This window comes from Mesocricetus auratus, unplaced genomic scaffold (genome assembly GCF_017639785.1).
Source record: "Mesocricetus auratus isolate SY011 unplaced genomic scaffold, BCM_Maur_2.0 Super-Scaffold_15014, whole genome shotgun sequence".
Lineage (NCBI taxonomy): Eukaryota > Metazoa > Chordata > Mammalia > Rodentia > Cricetidae > Mesocricetus > Mesocricetus auratus.
This window is the reverse complement of record NW_024429186.1, coordinates 64,138,574-64,161,005: the sequence shown is the minus strand read 5'-3', so window position 1 is coordinate 64,161,005 and position 22,432 is coordinate 64,138,574. Positions and strand designations below refer to the sequence as shown.

At 42.1% G+C, this 22,432-nt stretch overlaps 1 protein-coding gene across 4 annotated transcripts in view; it reads right to left on the bottom strand.

Annotated features, from left to right (window-relative positions):
- Window positions 1–4,703: 4,703 nt before the first annotated feature.
- Hectd1 (HECT domain E3 ubiquitin protein ligase 1) overlaps window positions 4,704–22,432 on the bottom strand; it is an 88,668-nt gene continuing 70,939 nt past the window's right edge. For 3 of the 4 annotated variants that reach the window (XM_040743117.1, XM_040743118.1, XM_040743119.1), the window contains exons 30-43: window positions 21,388–21,610; window positions 20,672–20,726; window positions 18,506–18,688; window positions 17,859–18,066; window positions 17,691–17,776; window positions 17,399–17,526; window positions 15,634–15,835; window positions 13,766–13,903; window positions 10,121–10,731; window positions 7,722–7,800; window positions 7,503–7,596; window positions 6,801–6,951; window positions 5,708–5,852; window positions 4,704–5,599 (exon numbers count right to left, since the gene is read on the bottom strand). In XM_040743117.1, coding sequence (XP_040599051.1) covers window positions 5,462–5,599; window positions 5,708–5,852; window positions 6,801–6,951; window positions 7,503–7,596; window positions 7,722–7,800; window positions 10,121–10,731; window positions 13,766–13,903; window positions 15,634–15,835; window positions 17,399–17,526; window positions 17,691–17,776; window positions 17,859–18,066; window positions 18,506–18,688; window positions 20,672–20,726; window positions 21,388–21,610 — 2,441 coding nt within the window. In that variant the 3' untranslated portion in view covers window positions 4,704–5,461. The remainder of the gene's footprint in view (window positions 5,600–5,707; window positions 5,853–6,800; window positions 6,952–7,502; window positions 7,597–7,721; window positions 7,801–10,120; window positions 10,732–13,765; window positions 13,904–15,633; window positions 15,836–17,398; window positions 17,527–17,690; window positions 17,777–17,858; window positions 18,067–18,505; window positions 18,689–20,671; window positions 20,727–21,387; window positions 21,611–22,432) is intronic. The other variant, XM_040743120.1, reaches the window with a different exon arrangement.

Below are 22,432 nucleotides of genomic sequence, written 5' to 3'. Positions count from 1 at the left end.
GCCTCAAGTACTCTCTCGCCACTGTACTACACAGATAACCCTAGGCATCCCTCCGCCTTCCTTAACTGTGTGTGCGTCTGTGCACGCGCCAGTTTCTGAAGTTTTTGATATCCATTTTAAGGATACTTAGCAATCATGATACCATCATGTAATCATCTTTATGAACCTACTGTGAAATTATAGTTAAGTATTAGAAGAGCTCTAACAGCTATTTTTTTTTTGTTTTGTTTTGGTTTTTTTGTTTTACGAGACAGGGTTTCTCTGTATTGTTTTGGAGGCTCTCGGTCCAGCTTGGCTTCAAACTCACGGAGATCCGCCTGCCTCTGCCTCCCGAGTGCTGGGATTAAAGGTGTGCGCCACCAACGCCCGGCTCTAACAGCTATTTTGATGCCACATTTTATTATTATTTGGGGTTGTTGACAGAGGGTCTCATTGTAACCAGGAATGGCCCCAAAATTTTTATGTAGCTGGGGATGACCTTCAACTCCAAATCGTCTTGCCTCCACCTCCCAAGATCTGGGGTTACATGTTACATATCTGGTTATGTCATGTTTTAAAGTGCCTGGCTTCATACTAAGCTAAGAAAATTTACTTCAGTTCTAAAAAATAAAACCAAAGGCAATCAAAGACATCAGGCTGGTGCAAAATAAGCACTTCCTCTCATTCAAAAAATTTGCTTTTAAAATGAGCACACAGAAGTATCTGTTAGGAGTACAGAACACTTCGTCTTAAACAAAAGAAGGAGCACTTCAAGCCGGGCGTTGGTGATGTACACCCTTAATCCCAGCACTCGGGAGGCAAAGGCAGGCAGATCTCTGTGAGCTCTAGACCAGCCTGGTCTACCAAGCGAGTTCCAGGACAGGCTCCAAAAACCAAAAAAAAAAGGAGCACTTCACAACTTCCGTGTCATCCTTGCACGGGGCCAATGCTAATGTCTTATCATTCCAGTGTCAGTGTCTAACTCCACCTTCGGTGTCTCAGAAACCAACCAAGTAACTACAGAGAACCACACACACACACCAAAATCAGCCTTCTAAATGCTTCTGCCACGACAGAACATGCAGAGCCGGTGTACAAGGGCATGTCTGTGCACACAGGTGTGGGGGATGGGTAATGGAGGAAACAGACGGGGTGGCCCGTGCCGGGCTTCAGGAGCCCTCCCGCCAGTCTCGGTCCTCCATGCGGCACTGTGCTGCTCTCGTGGGGGTGGGGGGTGGGGGAGGAGGTGGTCCATTCCTGAAACTCTACAACGTATAAGGACCAGAGAACTAGTCATATTAGACTGCAAAAGCAAAACAGGTGTTCTCTCTTATTTGGGAAGGCTTCTGACCCATGGGAACAACACACAATGTATATATCAAGTCGTCAGGATCTGGGGAAAGCCCCACCTAGATCAAAGACCTTCGCTGTCTTGCTGAGAAGCAGCAGCAGGGAAACACTGTCCTAGTTGGTAGGCCCTTAATCAGTAGCATGTGGAGGGATCTCAGAAACTGGTGCATCAGAAGTAGCTAGGGAGTGAACAAAATTAACTTTTGGGTCACACTAAAATAGTAGATAAATTATGTCTTGGCACAGATTCTAGTGTCTTTAGAGAACACTAGAGTTTAAAAAATATTTAGGCCGGGCGTTGGTGGCGCACGCCTTTAATCCCAGCACTCGGGAGGCAGAGGCAGGCGGATCTCTGTGAGTTCGAGACCAGCCTGGACTACCAAGCGAGTTCCAGGACAGCCTCCAAAGCCACAGAGAAACCCTGTCTCGAAAAATCGAAAAACCAAAAAAAAAAAAAAAAAAAAAAAAAAATTTAGTAGATACCATAGGAAAACACACCACAGAGCATAACTGTATTTGGAGACCGTGGTGTATTGGAACACCCGACTCCAAGTGAGCAATGATCTGGCTTCGGTAGCATGCTATGCAACCACCTCCCTTTAGCTAAGTGCCTGCAGTGACTTTTGACTCAGAAAATACTGGCAAAACTGTTCTTCTAAGACTCATCAGATAACCCACTGGAGCAGTATAGGGCAAAAGCAACCACACATGGTCCCTGACTGAAAGAATATGACTAAATAAAACCGGACATTTCAGGGCTGTAGGGAGGATGTTTGCCCATTAGCACTCCATGAAGCAGGCCTGAAGGTACACACCTATAATACCAACATGGGAGAGACAGAGGTTCAGCATCATTCTACATTGAGTTTGAGGCAAGCCTATGTCAGAGATCTTGAAAAAAGAGTATTAATGAAATACTACTTTTCCTTGTATTTTCAACTATCTAAAAGCATGGCATCAGTGAGTAGAGGCACGTCACCAAGTCTGCTGACCTGAATGTGACTCCCAGGACCTACCCGATAGGAGAAAACTAGCTGTCTGTGTGGGGGTGTCAGATCCCCTAGAGGACTAAAGTGGTTAAAAGCTCTGGCTGCTCTTCCAGAGGTCCTGAGTTCCCAGCCATCACATGGTGGCTCACAACCATCTGTAATGAGATCTGGTGCCCTCTTCTAGCCTGCACGAATACCTGTAGATAAAACACTATATATAATAAATCTCAAATAAATAAAGCAATCCTGAACAATAAAACAACTGCTAGTTATCACCATTCTTGAGTTAAAGTTGTGCTATAAAGGCACAACAATAAAAACCAAATGGTATTGGCATAAAAAGACGCATTGGTCAATGCAGTCAAATTTAAGACCCAGACATAAATCCACATACCTATAGACACCTGATTTTTTTTTTATAAAGAACACAGAAATACACACTGGAAAAAGCATCTTCAGCAAATGGTGCTGGTCGAACTGGATGTCTGGATGTAGAAGAATGCAACAGATTCGTATTTGTCAGCCTGCGCAAAACTCATCATCAAAACCCTCAACAAGTGCATCAAAACCCTCAACATAAAGCCAGATACGATGAGCCTGATAGAAGAGAAAGTGGGGAAAAACTCACTGGCACAGTAGGAGACATCTCAAACAGAACACTGTTAGGATAGGCACTGAGATCAGCAATTAGTAAATGGGACCACAAGAAATGGAAAGCCTTCTTAATGCAAAGGACACATCATTCAGACAAAGTGGCAGCCTGTGCAACGGGAAGAGAATACCAAACCCGTGTCCAATAGAGGACTAACACCTAAACTGTATAAAGAAATCAAGAAACTAGATTCCAAAGCATCGAATAACCCCATTTTAAAAAATGGGGCAAAGCCCTAAACAGATTTCTCAAAAGAGGAAATGCAGATGGCTGAGAAACACTTAAAGAAATGCTCAACTTCCCTAGACATCTGGGAAATGCAAATCAAAGCTACTTTGAGGTTCTGTCTTAGACCTGTCAGAATGGCTAAGATCAGTCACACAAATGACAGCTCATGCTGGCAGGGATAGGGATAGGAACACTCCGCCATTGCTGATGGAATGCAAATTTGCTCGAGCACTGCAGGAACACATGGCAGTTCTTCAGAAAGGTGGGCATCGAACTACCTCAAGACACAACTATACCACCACTCTGAGTGAGGTAACTCAGGTCCACAATAAGGAATAAGTGTTCACTTACATGTGGATATTAACCAATAAATGGTACCCAAGCCACAATCTGTAGACCTAGAGAGGTTAGGCATAGATTTGGGGGAACACACAGATGTCCATGTGAAGGGGAAATAACTTTATGGGGGGACTGGAGTTGCAAATTTCCTATGAACTCAGAGACTAAAGCAGCAAGCATAGGGCTATGGGTCTGCATTAGACCTAGGCGTATGTAATTTAGCTTTCAGCTTTTTTTTTTTTTCGAGACAGGGTTTCTCTGTGGCTTTGGAGGCTGTCCTGGAATTAGCTCTTGTACACCAGGCTGGTCTCGAACTCACAGAGATCCGCCTGCCTCTGCCTCCGGAGTGCTGGGATTAAAGGCGTGCATCACCACTGCCGGATTCAGCTTAGTATTTTTATGGGACTACTGAGTGTATTAATGGGTCTTATGCCTTCTCCTTCTGTTGGTTAATCTATCATTTTCCACTTCACAAGACAGGGTTTCTCTGTGTATTCTTGGTGTCCTAGAATTCACTTTGTACACCAAATGAAACTCAAATTCACAGAGATCCACCTGCCTCTGATTCCCAAGTGCTGGGATTAAAGGAGTGTGTCACTGCAACCAGGCTTTTGTTTTATTTTTGGGGGGTTTTCGAGACAGGGTTTCTTTGTGGCTTTGGAGGCTGTCCTGGAACTTGCTCTTTGTAGCCCAGGCTGGTCTCAAAATCACAGAGCTCTGCCTCCTGAGTGCTGGGATTAAAGGCATAGACTACCAATGCCCACCTGGCTTTTATTTTGTTTTTTAAAGAAGCAATTTACACTACTGTGAGGAGTAAAAAGAAGGGAGGGACAGAGGGAGGGAATGTGATTAAGTGTGGTGATAACTTGCTTGTACAAATACAGCCTGTCTGAAGGTCAGAGAATGGAGCTGTACAGGCAGACAGGAAGTAGGTAGCTGGGTGGAAACAGGACATAAGCAGGGAGGAAAAGGAACTCGCTGCTGCCATGCCTGCTGAGCCGCTAAGGAGGTAAGGTGTGACCACGGCTTGCTCCTTCTCTCCCATCTCTCAGCTTTTTCCTTTATATCTGACCCCAGGTTGTTATTGTCTAGAACATTAAGAACTCCATTATAGTGAAGCTCCCAGGTCTGTTGCTGGCAGTAAAATAGTGACGCGACACAGTTTCTACGCTGCAAACATTTTAATGATTATTGTTGAGCATACATTTCAGAAATTTACGTCAAACAGCAACAAGTTAAATAAATGTTTATAATATACAAAGAAAAGACAAGCAAACATAAAAGTTGCTGTGAGTGTGCCTTCCACCTAGACCAGTGTTTCCCTCCTGTAATATGTCTTTACTGTTGAGCTGCACAGACACACTTTAGGATTTCATCTTTATAGACTGGTATTTAGGAAAATAATAAACTCCCACCTCAGAGGAACAAAAAGGCTGTGCATGATTGTGTGCTGAACAAACAGAACACTGGACACTCTGGTAGTGCAGGCATCGTTAAAAAGGAAAAGGAAAAGCTTGAGATGCGCGTTAACACTATGTTTTACGGAAGCAGTATTTTTGACCAAGTAGCTAAAAAGCCAGCAAAACGGGAACCAGTGATGGCAACTGTAGTGTATGGAGCATGAAACGATGACAACTCGACACAAACGCGGTTAGAGCTTCCGGTGAGACTGAAGATCTGAGGCTGCTCTGTGGGACAGTTAGGCAGAACCACCTTTTCCAGTCACGTGAGCCCTTGTGAAGCAGCACAGCCTGTGCTGGGTACCCTGCTGGCAGGGTAGTTAAGGGATGTACTTTGTCATCAGCAGCTAAGGAACTTATTCCACACGTTCTCAAAGCCTTACTGGTGGAAAACCAGGCAAGTGTCACTAGTGTGAGGCTTCCCTCGGACTTGTCTCTGCTGGCTCCTTTCGGCATTTCAAACTTCAATTGAGATGAAAGCCTTTCTCCATTGTAGCAGCTAGCAAGCGCTCCCTCATGATCTCCTCAGAGGAGTATTCAGGCAACTTCAGATAATGGACACAAGTATTGACTGACGGATAGCTTGCATCGGTAGCATCAACCTACGCAAAGAGAAGGGAACACAGAACAGCGTTGAGTTCATCTTTCTCACTGCCCCCTTAGCCACGATGGAATTATGTTCCATTTGGAATCCACTAGCTGATTTGTACCTTTCGGACAACTGTGAGCCTGGGGTGCAGGTTAGCCAGGCCACCCGGTGGCAGCGTTGAACAGCCAGTAGTAAACTGCAGGAATGCTTTCCTTTCATCCGAGGACATGCCACACAGAACCCTCACAAACCTGAGGAAGCCAGGACTGCAAGAACAAACAGACCTAGGTTGGTTGGCCATACACTGAAATCAAGACACACTACTACTGCTCTGAAAGTCAACAATACCCACTCCAGCAGCAATATACACATGACTGTCTAGAACTGCTGAGTTAGATAATACTAGGCTGACACAGCCACTTTTAAAACCTCAAAGGCTGTCTCTGGAACAATGAAGAACAAGATTAAACACACAACAAGCTCTAGCCGGGTGGTGGCACACGCCTTTAATCCTAGCACTTGGGAAGCAGAGGCAGGCGGATCTCTGTGAGTTCGAGGCCAGCCTGGTCTGCACAGCAAGTGCCAGGACAGCTGGGGCTGTTACACAGAGAAAGCCTGTCTCAAAAAACAAAACAAACAAACAAACAAAACCAAGCAAATAACCCTGCCCCCCCCAACACACACACACACCAAGCTCAAAATCACAGTTGAAGATACACTTGGATAGTTAAGGCTACATGTATCAGAGTGTATTTGATATATTTTCATCAGTAAAATAATCACATCTTGTGACATATTTTACTGAAGTAAAACAAAACACTACCCATGACAAAGTACACTATATGCCACAGGCAGATGGGCTGTATAATCACATGCTAAAAGATGGCAGAGCAGAGAGAGTGTACATACAGAAGACTGCATGATTTCACTCGGGGGGCCCGTTACACTTCAGTAAAACATCCATGCAGGGTAGCCTATGGGTTTACAATCCACCCAGCCTAAAGAATGACTGAGCTCAGGGAGGACAGCGAGCGAAGCATGAGACACAAGCAACTGCCGGCGTCTTGAGTGATCTCGGAGCCTCATCACTGCCAGCGTCTTGGCAACCCCGCTGTGTGTTTCCACATTGTGAATGTAGCTTTCTAAATTATAGTCCTTAGAAAATCTGTCGTTGATTTTCAGACAAATAAAAAATTTTGTCCCTTGGAAATTACCTGTCACGTGTATAGCCAAGCTTAGGTTCAGTGTAATTGATAATGTCCTCGGCTGCCCAGGACGGTGACTGATTGCCACAGAGAATCATCTGGACCTCTTCGTGGCTGAAGGAACTTAATTTCTCCATTGGAAACACTTTATTAAAGCCATCTACATTACACATACACCAAAGACAAAAAACAAAGCACACAATTCAGTTCCTATGACACAATTATAAAATGCTCAATTAAAAATCCAGATCTTTGTAGAAGAAGATGGGCCATGGCCATTTCCCAGCACTTCCTATGCTCCCTCAAAGAAAACTGATGTTTAACGTCACAAATGTGAGCAGAAGGAACGTTTGGTCACTATAGCCATTAGTCAAATTCTCATTTTTTGTTACTACCCAGTGTCACAAAAGCAGCCAAGGTTGTGTTCATGTTTTCAAGTGACTTACAGTATAATTCACCCTCATCGTGTAATATAGCATGTGTACAAATTTATGTCCACTCACAATTGAAGAAGTGAGGTGAGGACCAGAAGTCTCCTTTCCTCTAGAGGAGTAAGCAAAAGGCATAATACAGCTTAGTGTTCAAACCTGTCATGACTAAGCTGCTGAACCTAACTATCTGGAAGGCCAGAGCCTAGAGGCAAATTCAATGATACTCAGCAGCCTTTATGTTAATGTCAAAGTAAAAGGGAATGTGTTGACTTAAAATTACCTCGGAAGGCTTCCATCTGCTTCTGAATACCCGTATGCATACAGAAGTCAAACATCAAATCCACATACTCTTCTGCATTATCCATTGTTACCATCTGCAAAGGAAGGTTTGCCACTATTAGCTCATTTCATATATTTACATAGCCAGCTACCCAGTGTAACCAGCTTTGCTAAGAGGATCTTTCAGAGCCTAACAACTGTACTAAGAGCAAATCTTTACCTCATCTTCCCCGCTCGGCTTGAGATCCACAGCTGTGAAGCCATATATTCTTGAAGAAGGGCAAAACTGGAAATTTAAACTGAAAGTTCAAAAAGATCAGATTACTATTGAGCAACTGTCAGTGTTTATAACTGCTGTGGAATATTACTTTAGCTAGGCAAGATGTGTTACACTTGCTTATGCTGCATTTCTCTAAATATGTAAAGATGGAATGCTATTTTACTGTGCCTTCCTAAGGCACCTGACTGGTTTAATAAAAAGTGGAACAGTCAATAGCCAGGCAGTAGAGGGACGGGAGGGGCACAGATAAATAGGAGAGAGAAGGAGAGAGAAAGAGAGGAAGACTCCCATGGCCAGCCAGCCAGCCAGACACGGAGTAGGGCATATAGAATGAGAGAAATGTAAAAAAAAAAAAAAAAACACCAAGGCAAAATGTAGAGGAAGAGAAACATGTTAAAATAAGTTATAACAGCTAGTAGGACAGGCCTAAGCTAAGGTCGAGCATTCATAACTAATAATAAGTCTCAGTGTCAAGATTTGGGAGCTGGCCGGGCGTTGGTGGCGCACGCCTTTAATCCCAGCACTCGGGAGGCAGAGGCAGGCGAATCTCTGTGAGTTCGAGACCAGCCTGGACTACCAAGCGAGTTCCAGGACAGCCTCCAAAGCCACAGAGAAACCCTGTCTCGAAAAACCAAAAAAAGAAAAAAAAAAAAAAAAAAAAAAGATTTGGGAGCTGGTTGGTAGTCCAAAACAAAGTATGGTGTATAGGGATCAAACCCAGGACCTTGTATAAGAAAGAGGCTGAGTCTCTAAGAGCAAAAACCTTATGCATGAAAACTATTAGGCCAAATGTTTGCAAACCTTTCTGGCTTTGTAAAGACTACATAAAAACATAGCTTGTCATAAATCACTTCCTCTTTAAGGAAAGAAAAATTATCAAACGCAAGATTTCCACAATTATTATAAGCACATGTTTATAAGGCTTTTCTCCCAGGGGAGAAACTATAGTTTCATTTGTTATGCACAATATATACAAAGTGTATATATATTTAGAGGGCAAAACAAACAAATCCTTTACCATATAGCTAGCTCACATTGTTTTGTTGTTGTTGTTGTTGTTTTGTTTTTTTTAACAGCATCTCACTGTGTAGTCCTGGTGGCAAGCCTGAAACTAGATAGAGCACACTAACCCTGAACTCAGAGACCTGCTGTCTCAATCCCAAGTGCTCTGATTAAAGGTGTGCACTGCCACAGCTAGCAGTGTCCAACCCTAATGACAGAGTACACTCTTAGACGTGTCATTATCTAACCCTAGTTATAGAGATATATTCTTAGACCTGTCATTAATTATCCAACCCTAGAGACAGAGACACATTCTTAACACGTGTCATTGGGTAACGTTTTTGTTACATACACATAAACTATACTTAAACAAATCTAGATGGTACATTTGACTACACACCCAGGCTGTATGACATACATAGCATATTACTGCTTGGGTTCAAACTTGTACAGCATGTTACTTTACTGAATAGTGTAGACAAGTGTATATCATAAGGGTAAATATCCTTGATTAAAAACAGGTAAGTATAGGAGAGACAGACACTAAGAAGTAATCAAGTGACAGAATTTTAAGTTCACTTGAGTTGAATGGGACCTCTTGTTTATGACTAATACTCATGTAGTCATAAACACTATGTAGTTATCAAACACTATTTCTCACAATTGCTAGCAAAAATTAAAAAGTAAATGTGAAAGCCCTACAGCCAACCTCAAAACATATGCAAATATACTTGAACGTATGACAATTATATGTACAGGAAAGAAATATATCAAGAGCTGCAATATCAGAGTTAACTGATACAACCAATAAAGGCTTACATGTCTGACCTTAGCACAGTAGGCTATACGTGAGCTGAAAGTTGTCCATATATTGGCTTTGAATTTTTTTTATACAAGATATAAATTTATCATACTTGAAAAATCAGATAATCCTCCAAAAATATAATGATTAATGTTTCTTTTTCAAGGCAATGTCTTATGTATTCCAGGCTAGACTCAAACTTTCTATGTGGTCAAAGATATCCTTACATTTTTTTATTTTTCCGCCTCCACCTTCCCAGCACTGGGATTACAGGCACAGGCCCCCATGCCAGGTTCTATGCAGTGTTGGAGATCCAACCCAGGGTTTATGCACACCAGGGAAGCACCGTACCACCTGAGCCATACACCTGACGCGGTATTATCTTCTATAATAATGATAATAATAACAAGTATCTTCTAGCATCCATCAGCGTGCTCCGGACTTTACTCAAAATGCCAGAGGCCCACAGGGACAGAGAAACAGAAACCTTGAACTCCTCATTTGTTAGGTTGAAGAATGAATACATAAATCTTACCCTAAATCCTCTATGCTAAGTGGTGGTCCAGAACCAGATGGATTCTTGAGCACTAACTCCTGTAACTTTGTGTTCTTCTCATCTTCAGAAAGACCTTTATTGCCTAAAATCTGGCGCCTCTTGATTGCAAGGTCTTTAATTTCTTTTAAAAATCTGGCCCTGTGCGGATTTACTAGTTCAAAATCTTCCCAAGTCAAAATTCCATTAAACCAGGCTGGGGGTTTGGGCTTAGGGGGATCGAGGATGAACTCTGACTTTGAATCCTCTTCAAAGCTTCCTACTGAGAGAGAGTCATGGCCTTCCTCTGTGGAAGCTTCAGACTGACTCTCAGTACAGTGTGAGTCTCTGTCGCCGCCGCGTGACTCGTAGATCAGTTTGCTCATGTTGCTTTGAATGTCACCCATGCACATAAGTTTAAAGAAAGGCTTAGAAATAGGTAAGTCCACCAGTCTATTGTCCTGAATACATTTGGCCAAGAAAATTCCAAGGAAATGGAAGAGTTTTGTGATCCTTTCGAGCTCATCACTGTCTTGTGGAAAAGGTGCTGTAAACAGACCACATGATCGCTGTACATAGTATCCAGGAGGTTTCAACCCACCTCCAAGATCAACCTGTTTATTGGAAAGGAAACACAATAATAAATAAATGTTACCAAACCTTCCATTACCATCTAAAAGATTCATAAACATTGTTTAAAATTTAGTCATCTAAAGATGTATGGCATTAATTAACTTTGGCAAAGAAACTTAATCCTTTAAAAAATGAGACAAAGAGAGAGAGACAGAGACAGCGATTGGAGACAAGGTTTCTCTGTGTAGCTTTGGAGTCTGTCCTGGAACTCGCTCTGTAAACCAAGCTGGCCTTGAACTCAGAGATCTACCTGTCTCTGCCTCCTGAGTGCTGGGATTAAAGGTATACACCACCACCACCCAGCCTTTAGAAATATTTTAATGATACCAAGGTTATTCAATAATAAAAGTAGAGGCCAGCCTGGGCAAAATAGTAAGACCTCTCCAAAAACCGAAAAGTAGGGCTGTCAGGATAGCTAATTGGTAAGAGGTCTTGCACTAAGCTCAATTACCTGAGTTCAATATCTGTGAGCCCTATGATGGAAGCAGATAATGAACTCTTCACACAAGTTGGTGTCCACATACAATATGGTATGTGTACATTGTGGTGCATGCAAACACTTGTCCACACAGATGGAACACAAAATTTAGAAGTGAGTAAGATGTCTCAGTTGGTAAAAGTACTCAGCATCAAACCTGTTGGCCTGAGTTCAATCATCACACACACACACACACCCGACCCATGAAAAAACAGTTAAACAGTTTTAGCTTAAAAAGGGCTGCCAATGTGGCTGTGGTAAATTAGTTTCCCAGCATTTATAAAGTACTGGGTTTGATCCTCAGTATTGGGGGAGGAATGGGGTCTTTAAAAAAAAAAAAACAGAAAAATAGTCTCTAAAAGTATAGCCAGGGGATTGGAGAGCTAGCTAGCTCAGCAGGTTAAGAGCACTGGCTACTCTTGCCAAGAACCTGGGTTCAGTTCCCAGCCCCCACATGGTGGTCACAAACATCTGTATCTCCAGTTCCAGGTGATCCAACAGCCACATGTGCTGTTCCCCAGCAGAGGCATGCATGTGGCGCACATACACACATGCAGAAAACATGCATACACAGAAAATAAAGTAAATAATCTTTAAAATATTTAAAAGACAAAGTGCAGTCAGAAAACCTGGCACAGCCTATTTTTAACATTTTGTAAAAGCAGTCATAACTCAAAAAACAAGGTAAGAATTAAATCTTGAATTGCCTGTGGGCCAAGATATAGAACACTCAGCTCCTTCCCCAGCGCCATGCTGGCCTGCACATTCCCATGCATCTCAGCATAATGATGCCTCTGAAATTGTAAGCCAGCAACAAATAAATGTTTTCTTTTGTAAGACTTGCCATGGTCATGGTTTATCTTCACAGCAATAGAAATCCTAACTAAGGCAGAAGATGGTACCATGGAATGGAGTATTGCTGTGATATGCCTGGTCATGTTTTTTTTTAGAGGAATATGGAACATTTTGGGACACTAGACTAGAAAGGCCATTGAATGCTTTTAGTGGAGCTTAGTGGGAAATACTAGCAGACACATCTAAGACAGTGGTGCTGAGGGCGATGTGAATGGTGGGGCCTGGCTTGAGAGGATTTAGAGAATGTTAGCATGTGGCCTAGAGACCAATCTTGTGATGTTTTGGTGAAGAATTTGCCTGGTTTCAGGCATTTTCTGAAAAATCTGCATGAAGCTAAAAGACTTGAATTGCTTTGGCAAAGAAATCTCAAAACAGCCTAGTATAGTCTCTGTCACGGGTTACTAGTGCTCACTCTTAGGAAGATTTACAATGAAAAGGAGCAGGCTGAGCAATCAAAACAGAAAATGTACAAATTGAGGAGAAAGCGGCACTAGGTGTGGAATGACGCTAAGGCCTATATTCACGGAGATAAACAGATTAAGAAATGGAAAAGCCAGTGATGACCTCAGGGCAAAACCTCACCTAGCTAAGCTTCCAACTTGGGGAAAGGAATTAATGAAAAGCTTAGGGCTGGGTATAGTGGACCATGCCTTTAATCCCTGCACTGAGGCGTAGAGGCTGGCAGGTAAGTTCAACGCCATGCGGTCTACAGACAAGGTGCAGAACAGCCACCCTGAGGCAGTGAAGGAAACCACAGAAAACAGAGAGTTCTAAACATGTAAATGAATGTAGGGATCATATTTAGCTCCAGTAAGAGCAGAACTTGACAGCTTTGGCACATGGTTCTGGCTATCAGAATAGAAGAAAGCGGTTATAGAATTTGCCTCTGTGACCGCGGCCAGCGATTAATGTGTAGTGTCCCTGAATGGAGGCCTGAAGAGGAAACCTGTCAAGGAGAGCTGCTAACAGGGAGTGGAAGCAGCCCAGAAGAAAGAGTGTGTTGCAGTCAACAAAGCTGAAAGAAGTTGAGATCTGAGAAATGGAGATGTGGAGCCTGGAGTTTGCCCAGTAGTTTTCACCCTTGCTTTGGGCCAGGATTTCCTCTCTTCCCCGTGTTTTGAAATGGTAATATATATCCTGTGCCATTGGATGTTGGAAGCATGTTATTTGTACTATGATTTTGATTCTATAGGGAATTACAGTTAAGAGATTGCAAGGATCTCAGAAGAGACTGATCTTTAGACTTAAAAACACCGTTAAGACTGTGATAAACTATGGGGGCTTTTGAAGATGGACTACGTGCATTTTGCATTATGATATTATTACGCGTTTATGGGGGCCAGGGAGTCAAATGAAGTAGGTTGAGTATGTATGGCCACCATAAGCACCATGAGGAGGTGTGACTCTGCTGTAGTAGATAAGACCTTGTTGGAGGAAATGTGTCATTGTGGAGGCTGGCTTTGAGGTCTCATATATGCTTAAGCCACACGTGGTGTTTCGGAGTACATAACATTGCGGATCAAGATGTAGCGTCTCCTCCATCCTTACTGTTTCTTCCTAGCGCTATGCCTTCCTGTATGATGCTGTGTCTGTCATGATGACAATGGACTACACCTCTGAAATTGTAAGCCACCCAATTAAATGTTTTCCTTTATAAGAAAAAAAAAAGAATTAAAGCTTACATGACGAGATTCATCATCTGGAAAGTTATCATCACAAAGCCAAGTCCCCAAGTCAGTCCTCTGGAATTCAGCGGCCACAAGTGCATAAAACTCCAAAGTGGGTCCCAAGCCAGTTCCTTCTTCTCCTAAAAATTCAACCTAAAACAAGGAAAAAATGGTAAAGAAAGGGGCACTTTGTGCAACATTTTGTCTTGTTGGTGTTTTTATTTTGAAACAGGTTTTCTTTGAGTAACATCTCTGGCTATCCTGGAACTCTGCTTTGTAGACCAGGCTAGCCTCAAGGCATGTACCACCACACATTTTTAAATGAATCAGTTCTGTTGCATCTGACTGAGCAGCTTCTCCTTTTTCAGAACAAAAGGGGGTATACGATACACAAGACAGACACAAGACTCTAGGTCTCTGAGTTTTCATTTTCCATTACTGCACCATCAGGCACACATTAATTACTTGTCTTAATCTTACAACTCAGCAGAATACTTCAATCTGATCTTTCCATCAGAGGAAATGGGTTTTGTTTCCACCTGGGTTTTTATGACCAAAACCCTAAATTCTCTGTTGTGAGTTTAAGCAATCACCATGGAGGCTCTGAACATCACATGTGATCTAAAACTGAGAGAAAATTTTTCACAAAAACTTATGCAACATATCAGAAACAAACAAAAAAAAATTAAAGAATTTTTAAATTTATATATATATATTTTGGTTTTTCGAGACAGAGTATCTCTGTATTGTTTTGGAGGCTGTCCTGGAACTCACTCTGTAGACCAGGCTGGCCTCGAACTCACAGAGATCTGCCTGCCTCTGCCTCCTGAGTGCTGGGATTAAAGGCGTGTGCCACCAACGCCCGGCAAGAATTTTTTAGTTAGAAAAATATATGATGAGCCAGGCAATGGTGGTGAACACCTTTGATCCCAGCACTCAGAAGTCAGGGACAGGAAGATCTCTGTGAGACTGATCAAGGCCAGGAACCAGGACAGCTAAGGCTACACAAAGAAACTGTGTCTCCAAAAACCAAAAGAAGAAGAGAAGAAGAAAAAGAAGAAGAGGAGGGGGAGAAGAGGAAGAGGAGGAGGAAGGAGGAAGAAGAAGAGGAGGAGGAGGAGGAAGAGGAAGAGAAAAAAAGGAAGAAAAAGAAAAATATGGTGGAAGATTGGAATAACAGCAAAGAAAGTTTGTATTTAAAGTGAAAGTAATAAAGCTTTGTACATCTAGAGACTTATCACCACAACTGTTGTAACCAGTTTGTGATGCAAAAGATCAAAGTAGCTTCTGCACACCTGTGATAGGTCACTGTGTAAATGGGGTCGGACAGAAATGCCTACATCAGCATCTCTGCAGTGAGTGCTGCCAGTTGCTGTGATGTCAACATAAAAGTTAGGTGAAGGAATACCGCAGAAACACCTGCTCCAAAAATACAGACTACCTAACAGCATAGCTAACAAGGGTAAAATTTAGCTAGTCAGTCAAGCAATAATGGCATATGCCTTTAATCCCAGCACTCGGGAGGCAGAGGCACATGGATCTCTTGACTTCAAGGCCAGCCTGGGCTACAGAGCAAGTTTCAGGACAGGTTTCCAAAGCTACTCAGAGAAACCCTGTTTCAGAAAAAAAAAAAAGAAAAAAATTTAGCTAGTCAAAAGGACTCCTTTGCATGCACTGTTCTGTCCAACTTGGTGAAGGAACAGGTCACAACCCAGACGCTGGTAATCAAGGGGGCATTTGTAGACGGACTGCCTGAGACACAGGCTCTGCACACAGGAAAGGAACCCTCTTCCTGTTGTTCTGCCATGGTTACTCGGTGGAGACACAGATGCCCCGGTTCCCATGCATCCTTTCCATAGGAACCTTACTTTACATGAGATTACCTCTAGAACTGATTTCCGATCTGCATGTATCTGCATGACATTCTCAGCCCACTCCATCAGCGATTCACCCCGAGGAACCTTTACTCTTTCGTGCTTGAGTCGACCAACCCTGAATTCACCAGGGTCATCTCGCCTCACACTGCTGGTGGTCCTTGTTCGCTCCACTGTGGCCTCTCGTCGGTTCTGCAGCCACACGATCGCTCTGAAACACAACACCAGCGTTCCTATAGCACTTGAATGGACGGCTAAGCCAGCAACTGAAGGAGAAGACTGACGGACTGCTTTCAATTACTTTTAAATACTGTTTTGAGAGAGGCTTTTCCTGTATCCATCACCCAATTACCAGAATTCCAGGTACACAATGTTGAGCTCAGTCAGAATCTTTAAAAAGTGTTCAGAGAGGTGATTTGGGTTTTTTGTTTTGTTTTGTGTTGAGTCAGTGTCTAACTATGTATTCCAGGATGGCCTGGAACTTACTATGTAACTCAGTTGGCCTCTTACCTAACAATCCTCTTTCCTTAGCCTCCGGAGTGCTGGAATTATAGCTGTAAGCCAATATGCCTAATTAGTTTATTTTTCAAATGGCAATTTATTAAGTGAAAATCTGTAAAATTCATTTTGTCATAATCTGCTTTAAACAAATGGAGAAAGTACATATTTCTCTTCATTTTATCAATTAAATAATATTAAATATTTGTGATACAAGCACTATATTCATCAAAATGTATTCATCAAAATAGTGTCAGGAGAAACCAAAAAGTGGTTATGACATCTTTATTACTATGAAAGGCACTGACAAGTGCCATCAAAATGGTCAATTTAGGATATTAAAAAAGTGTGTGTGTGTGTGTGTGTGTGTGTGTGTGTGTGTGTGTGTGTGTGTGTGTGTGTTCAAGTATACATGTGGAGATCAGAGGGCAACTCTCAGAAGTCAGTTCTCAGGTTCTACTAGGTAGGTTCCATCAACTGAACTCTGGTGGCAAGCACCTTTACCCAGAGACAAAATATTTAACACCTGTAATTCAGTTTCAGGTATTTCAACCACAATAGGGAACAAAAGAGCTAACAATAAAAAGCACTGCCCTCGTGAAACTGTGCTCTAGAGGGTTGAAAGAACAAAATTAAACACACTGCACATGAGATGACAAAAACAGAAGTCATCAGATAGAAGACACAGTCAGATGCTGACAATGAAAAGGACGGGGCTGCCGCTCAATGACATTGTCCACTGTCCACCATCAAATAACAATAAAACACTACCGACGCACTGATGGAGCACACCTTTAATCCCAGCACTCAGGAGGCAGAGGCAGGCGGATCTTTGAGGCCAGCCTGGTCTACAGAGCAAGTTCCAGGACAGGCTCCAAAGCTACACAGAGCTTCAAAAATGAATGAAAGAAAAGAAAAGAAAAGAAAAGAAAAGAAAAGAAAAGAAAAGAAAGAAAGAAAGAAAGAAAGAAAGAAAGAAAGAAAGAAAGAAAGAAAGAAAATGCTATTTACCAGCATTCAGTTTGATGTTGCTGAGAATTTTGCAAGTTACCAAAGAACTCTAGTGTTGGTAAACAGAAATCGATGTAATCCATGCTGTACCAACAAGGCGTATGCACTCAACTGAAAATGGAAAACTTCTAAGTTTGACAAGCCTTCACAAAAACTAAAGATAATGTGTCCCCCATCAATCTTATTTGCATAGTATTTGCATAGGCTGACCTTCTATAACGAAAACTATCTTGATTCTAAAGACATCAAAAGGGTCACTTCCTACCTGGATGCACCAAATGCTGTACAGGTGAAATAAAGCTGTCTAGTTTCAAATGGTATTAGGAAAGGGCACTTGCTGGTTAATTGTTCACACCAGTCTGGCAGAGCCCCACTCGCCAATGCCAATGGTTCCTGCAAGTTAACAAACAACGCGTTAGTGCTAAGAGCAATTAATAGTGAATAAAAAGACTGACTATGTGAACTATTACTGAAGAAGGAATGAAGAGATAATCAGAGGCAGCAAAGAGAGAAAGGCATATTAAGAAAAGCCCACCAAAGGTCACCCATGAGATTACCTCTATCTGCTGCAAAATTTTTGTGGTGATTTTTTTACTAGTAAATTCATCCGGTGGAAAAGTAAACTGAGGCTGATCATCACCATCTGTAAAGTTAATTAAAATAATTAATGAAAATGGAAAATAATTGCTTTCAAACTGATCTAGAAATCAAGGCTGCTTACAGACCTTCTTGGGATATTCTGGAATAAGGATCACTTGCAACTATATACAGAATGCGCAGAAGCTGAAGGACATCCTCCACTCCACAGGAGTTCTGGCCATTGCCGGCTTTAGCCTGAGGTTGCTCTTTTGTCAGATTAAGAATATCACTACTTTGAAGAGCAGAAATAGTCCCGTGGTTTAATCCAGACTTTGTTCCATGCTCACAGAAATCCTGGACAGACAATTAGCAAACTTAGCAATCAATCACTTTTTGAAAAAACACTTATTCTTCTTAGTATTAACGACTGTTGAAATTTTCCCCTTTTTATGAAATAAACATTTATCAAACAAAACAAAAATTCATTCAAAACCATTCACACTGCCGAAGAAACTGAAACCAAGGCAAGCTTTGGTCTGCTCACATCCACAGTCACAAGCAACTTTAACACTGACATATTAACCATGCTCATTCAAATTCCTTAAAAAATATCCCAATAAAAGTTTTTTATACCGTTTTTCTTTTCTTTTTTGGAGTAAAGAAAATCTAGTCCAGGGCCTGATGCATGCTGCCTAAGCACTCACCAAAAAATGCACCCTAGCCCCACGGTTTTAAAGTTAAAACAAAGCTCAAGCCATTCCCACTCAAACCAGTATTTTAATGCAATATATACCTTATATGCGGCTATAAGCTGAGAACAATTTCTGTTTTTCCTAATACTTTTATTAGTGCCAGTTAATTTCCAGTGGCGCAGGAAAGCAGCGTCTGCATTCTTCTGCAGGTAGGTTATCAAATCATTCTTTGGTAATTCATCAGTGCCAAGGTACTGTTCCACATGCTCTATAGACCAGCAACCCTACAAACAGGAAAAACCAAACATTGGCCTTTCCCAGTGATGAGGTCTATGATGTCACATGCATTACATGATGTAGCTGTAAGACCATGCACTTAGTCTAACTTCCATAACTCAGTGTTAGTTCCCTTCCTCCTCAGCTGTGATACAATCTTAGTTTCTTCTCTTTGTGGTGGTTTGATTATGACTGGCACCCATGGGCTCATATATTTGAAGGCTTAGTCACCAGGGAGTGGAACTATACGAAAGCTTTAGAAAGACGAGGAGGTATGGCCATGTTGGAGGATGTGACACTAAGGGTAGGCTTTGAGATTCCAAAAGCCCATTTTCTCTGTCCCTGTCTCTCTCCTCTTAATCTCGTCCCTCTCAGTTCAAGAATTTTCAGAGGGTAAGAATATTAGTGGCCTAGAAACCATTCTTGTGATATTTTGGCCAAGAATATGGCTGCCTTTACCCTTGCCCTAAAAATCTGCCTGAGGCAAAACTGAAGAGTTCTGGATGAAGAGCATTAGCTGAGATAGTATGACAACCTAACTTAGAGTATTCCATGTGGCTATTAGTGCTCACTCTTAACAGGTCTACAGTGAAAAGGACAATGAGAACAAAATGGGCAGTGTAAGGAGAAAAGGAGCACCAGGAAGTATAATGGAGCTAAGTCAAGTGGTCAAGAAAATCAAATACTGAAGGAAAAGCCGATGCTAAATGGAATAAAGGGAGTGATAACCTCAGGGCAAGACCCCACCCAGCCAGGTTTCCAACTTGTAAAAAGGAATTAGAGAAAAGCTTAAGCAGCCAGGGACACAATCAACAACAGAAAGCTGATGCAAATGGACAGGAGGGCCGAGGAGCAAAACTTGGCAGCTTCAGGACATGGTTCTGGATTTAGAATCAAGGATACAAGAAAAGGGTTGTGGACTCTCCCTCTCTAAGGAAAGCCGCTGAGGCAAGGGCTATATCATGGGTGTCCCTTCATGGAGGCCTGGAGAGTTCACTGCATGAAATGTGAAGGTGAAGCCTGGACTTCCTTGGAGACCTCAAGATGTTGGAGATGCCAGAGTTGTGGGATACCTGCCAAGGACAGCTGCCAACATGGAGTGAAACCCGCCCAAGAGAAAGAGGTGTGTTGCAGTCAACAAAGCTGAAAGGAATTAGAGATCTGAACAGCATTTTGACATCAGACATGGGAGATGTACAGAGCCTGGGGTTTGCCCAGCTGGGTTTAGGTCTTTCTTTGGCTCTTTCCTCCATTTTGGAATGGTAATGTATATTCTGTGTCATTGTATGTTAGAAGTATGTGATCTGCAATTTTAATTTTCAAGGGGTCAGTTAAGAGACTGCCATGATTCTCAAAAACTTTGAACTTTTTAAACAGTGCTGAAACTTTGATGGATTATTGAAATGAATTCAGTTGTGCATGACATGGCTACAAACCTATGGGGGCTAGGGAGTTATTATTGGTGTGAATATATTTGAAAGCTTAGTCATGAGGGAGTGGAACTCTTTGAAAGGAATAGAAGAGTTAGGATGTATGACCTTATTAGAGAGGTTTGTCCTGAGCTTTCAGAAGCCCAAGCCAGCCCCGTTCCTCTCTCCCTGCTGCCTGCAGAGGGTCTCAGCTTCTCTCCAGCACCGCTCCTTCCTGCTGCTGCCACGCTCCCGGCCTTGGTGGAAATGGACTAAGCCTCTGAAACTGTAAGCAAGCTCCCAACTCAATGCTTTCTTACACAAGAGTTGCCTTGGTCAAGATGCCTCTTCACAGCAACAGAACAGTGACAGACACTCTTACTGCCCCCCCACCCCAAACAGGGTTTCTCTGTAGCTTTTGCAGGCTGTCCTGAAACTTGCTCTGAAGATAAGGTTGGTCCCGAACTCACAGAGATCCGCCTGCCTCTGCCTCCCCAGTGCTGGGATTAAAGGCTTGAACCACCACTCTTACTTTTTTTTTTTCACTAAATAATTAAGACCCATTTTCTAAAAATAACTTACCATTTTCCCATTTTCCTTTTCTTTATCAGAATCCTTCATTTCTCTATACATGATTCTAAACATGAAGACATTACTCAATTAATTCATGAATCAAATGATTTACACTTATTTCCAATAAAGCTCTAATCTTTAAAAATATATGCTAATAAGATCAGACATCATCTAAGATTATGAACTATTAAAAGAATATCATAAACCAAATTTCTAGGTAATACTAAGCACTTACTGAGACCTAGAAACAATAGCTGAAAACACTTCTAATGTGTTAATCCATTAATTCTTCACAATTATGCTTCATTTTAAAGATTTTGAAATAGACAAAAATGTTCAATCTTTGGGGATATAGCTTGGGTATAGATTTGATTGCAAGTATTAAATCTGCTGTGTCACTGACCATTATTTGTGGAATAAATAAATAGAGAGGTAGCTTAGCTCACATACCCCACAAAAAGATCAAATAATGTATACTTAGTACTTCTATTACACACTATTATAAAAGTGCAATAGATCTGTTTTCAAGGCTGAGTCTAGTGGAGTCTGGACTATCTCCAGGGGTCCCTCTGGTTCTGAACTTTAGCCACCCCACACATGCAGTCACAGTCTTAATGGTTGCTGCAAAGCAACAAAACAAGAAACAAACCTTTCCTGTTCCTATAATGCAACATTCTAGACTTATAGATAATAATGTCTGCTTCCATAGCAAGTTAAAATCTTACGTGTAAGTGGGTTCCCAAATACGCCTAAGCTTATCTGACTTCACATTGCCATTACAAGACAGCTGAAGCAGTCTCTGTACATAATAAAAGATGGTTGATCTGAAGTTGGTAAGCGGCAATTCAACTTCCCGAGTTGTTCCAAGCCCAGTTACTTTCAATGTGAGAGCCAATCGAGGTGAGGGAGTGCATTCAACCTCTTCCAAGAGCTCCGAGTGAGGCGTTCCTAAGGATGAGATACGGAAAACAATCTCACAAAGAGCAGCAGTGGAAGACAAGGCCATCCATTCACAAACTGTGTCCACTTAAGACTCCATTGGCTTCAAGCATTACTTTACTTACTATTTCTGGTTTGTGAAAAAAGGGCACATTTCTGGGTGGCTTAGAAGGTGCTATATAGTCCACCACGTCCCAGGCTGGGCTCTGAACTCATGGCAATCCACTTGCCTGAGCCTCTCAGACGTGGGATAACATGATGCCTGACTATTTCACTTAAAGATAAAAAATAAAGTATTGCCGGACAGTGGTAGTGCATACCATTAATCCCAGCAATCAGGAGACGGGTATAGTGAGAGATCTAACCAGCTGCAGCTGTGGTGTTGACCATGCCCATCTGGTCACAGCATGTGGGATTTGGTCTGGGGTCCAGAACAGGCTTGCTCTCTCTTGGTTCTGGGTGGGTCACAGAGAACAGCTGGGTGTGGATCCTTGGAGCTGAAACTTGTGGGTCATCAGTTTCTCATGTAAGTGACTTCTCTCCGAATAAAATTAACCTATATTTATCCAAGTCCTGTGTATCTTAATCTGTACATCTTTACAGGGGCAGGCAGATCTCTGTGAGTTTAAGATCAGCCTGGTCTACAGAGTGAATTCCAGAACAGCCAGGACTATACAAACCAAAATAAAAGTATAAAAATTATTCTTATATTTTTTTAGCTATATGTGCCTATGAAGCAAGAAGTGGGCATGAAATCCCTAGATCTGGAGTTACAGGTGATTGTGAAGCCCCATGTGGTGCTAGGAACCAAAACTGGGTTCCCTACAAAAG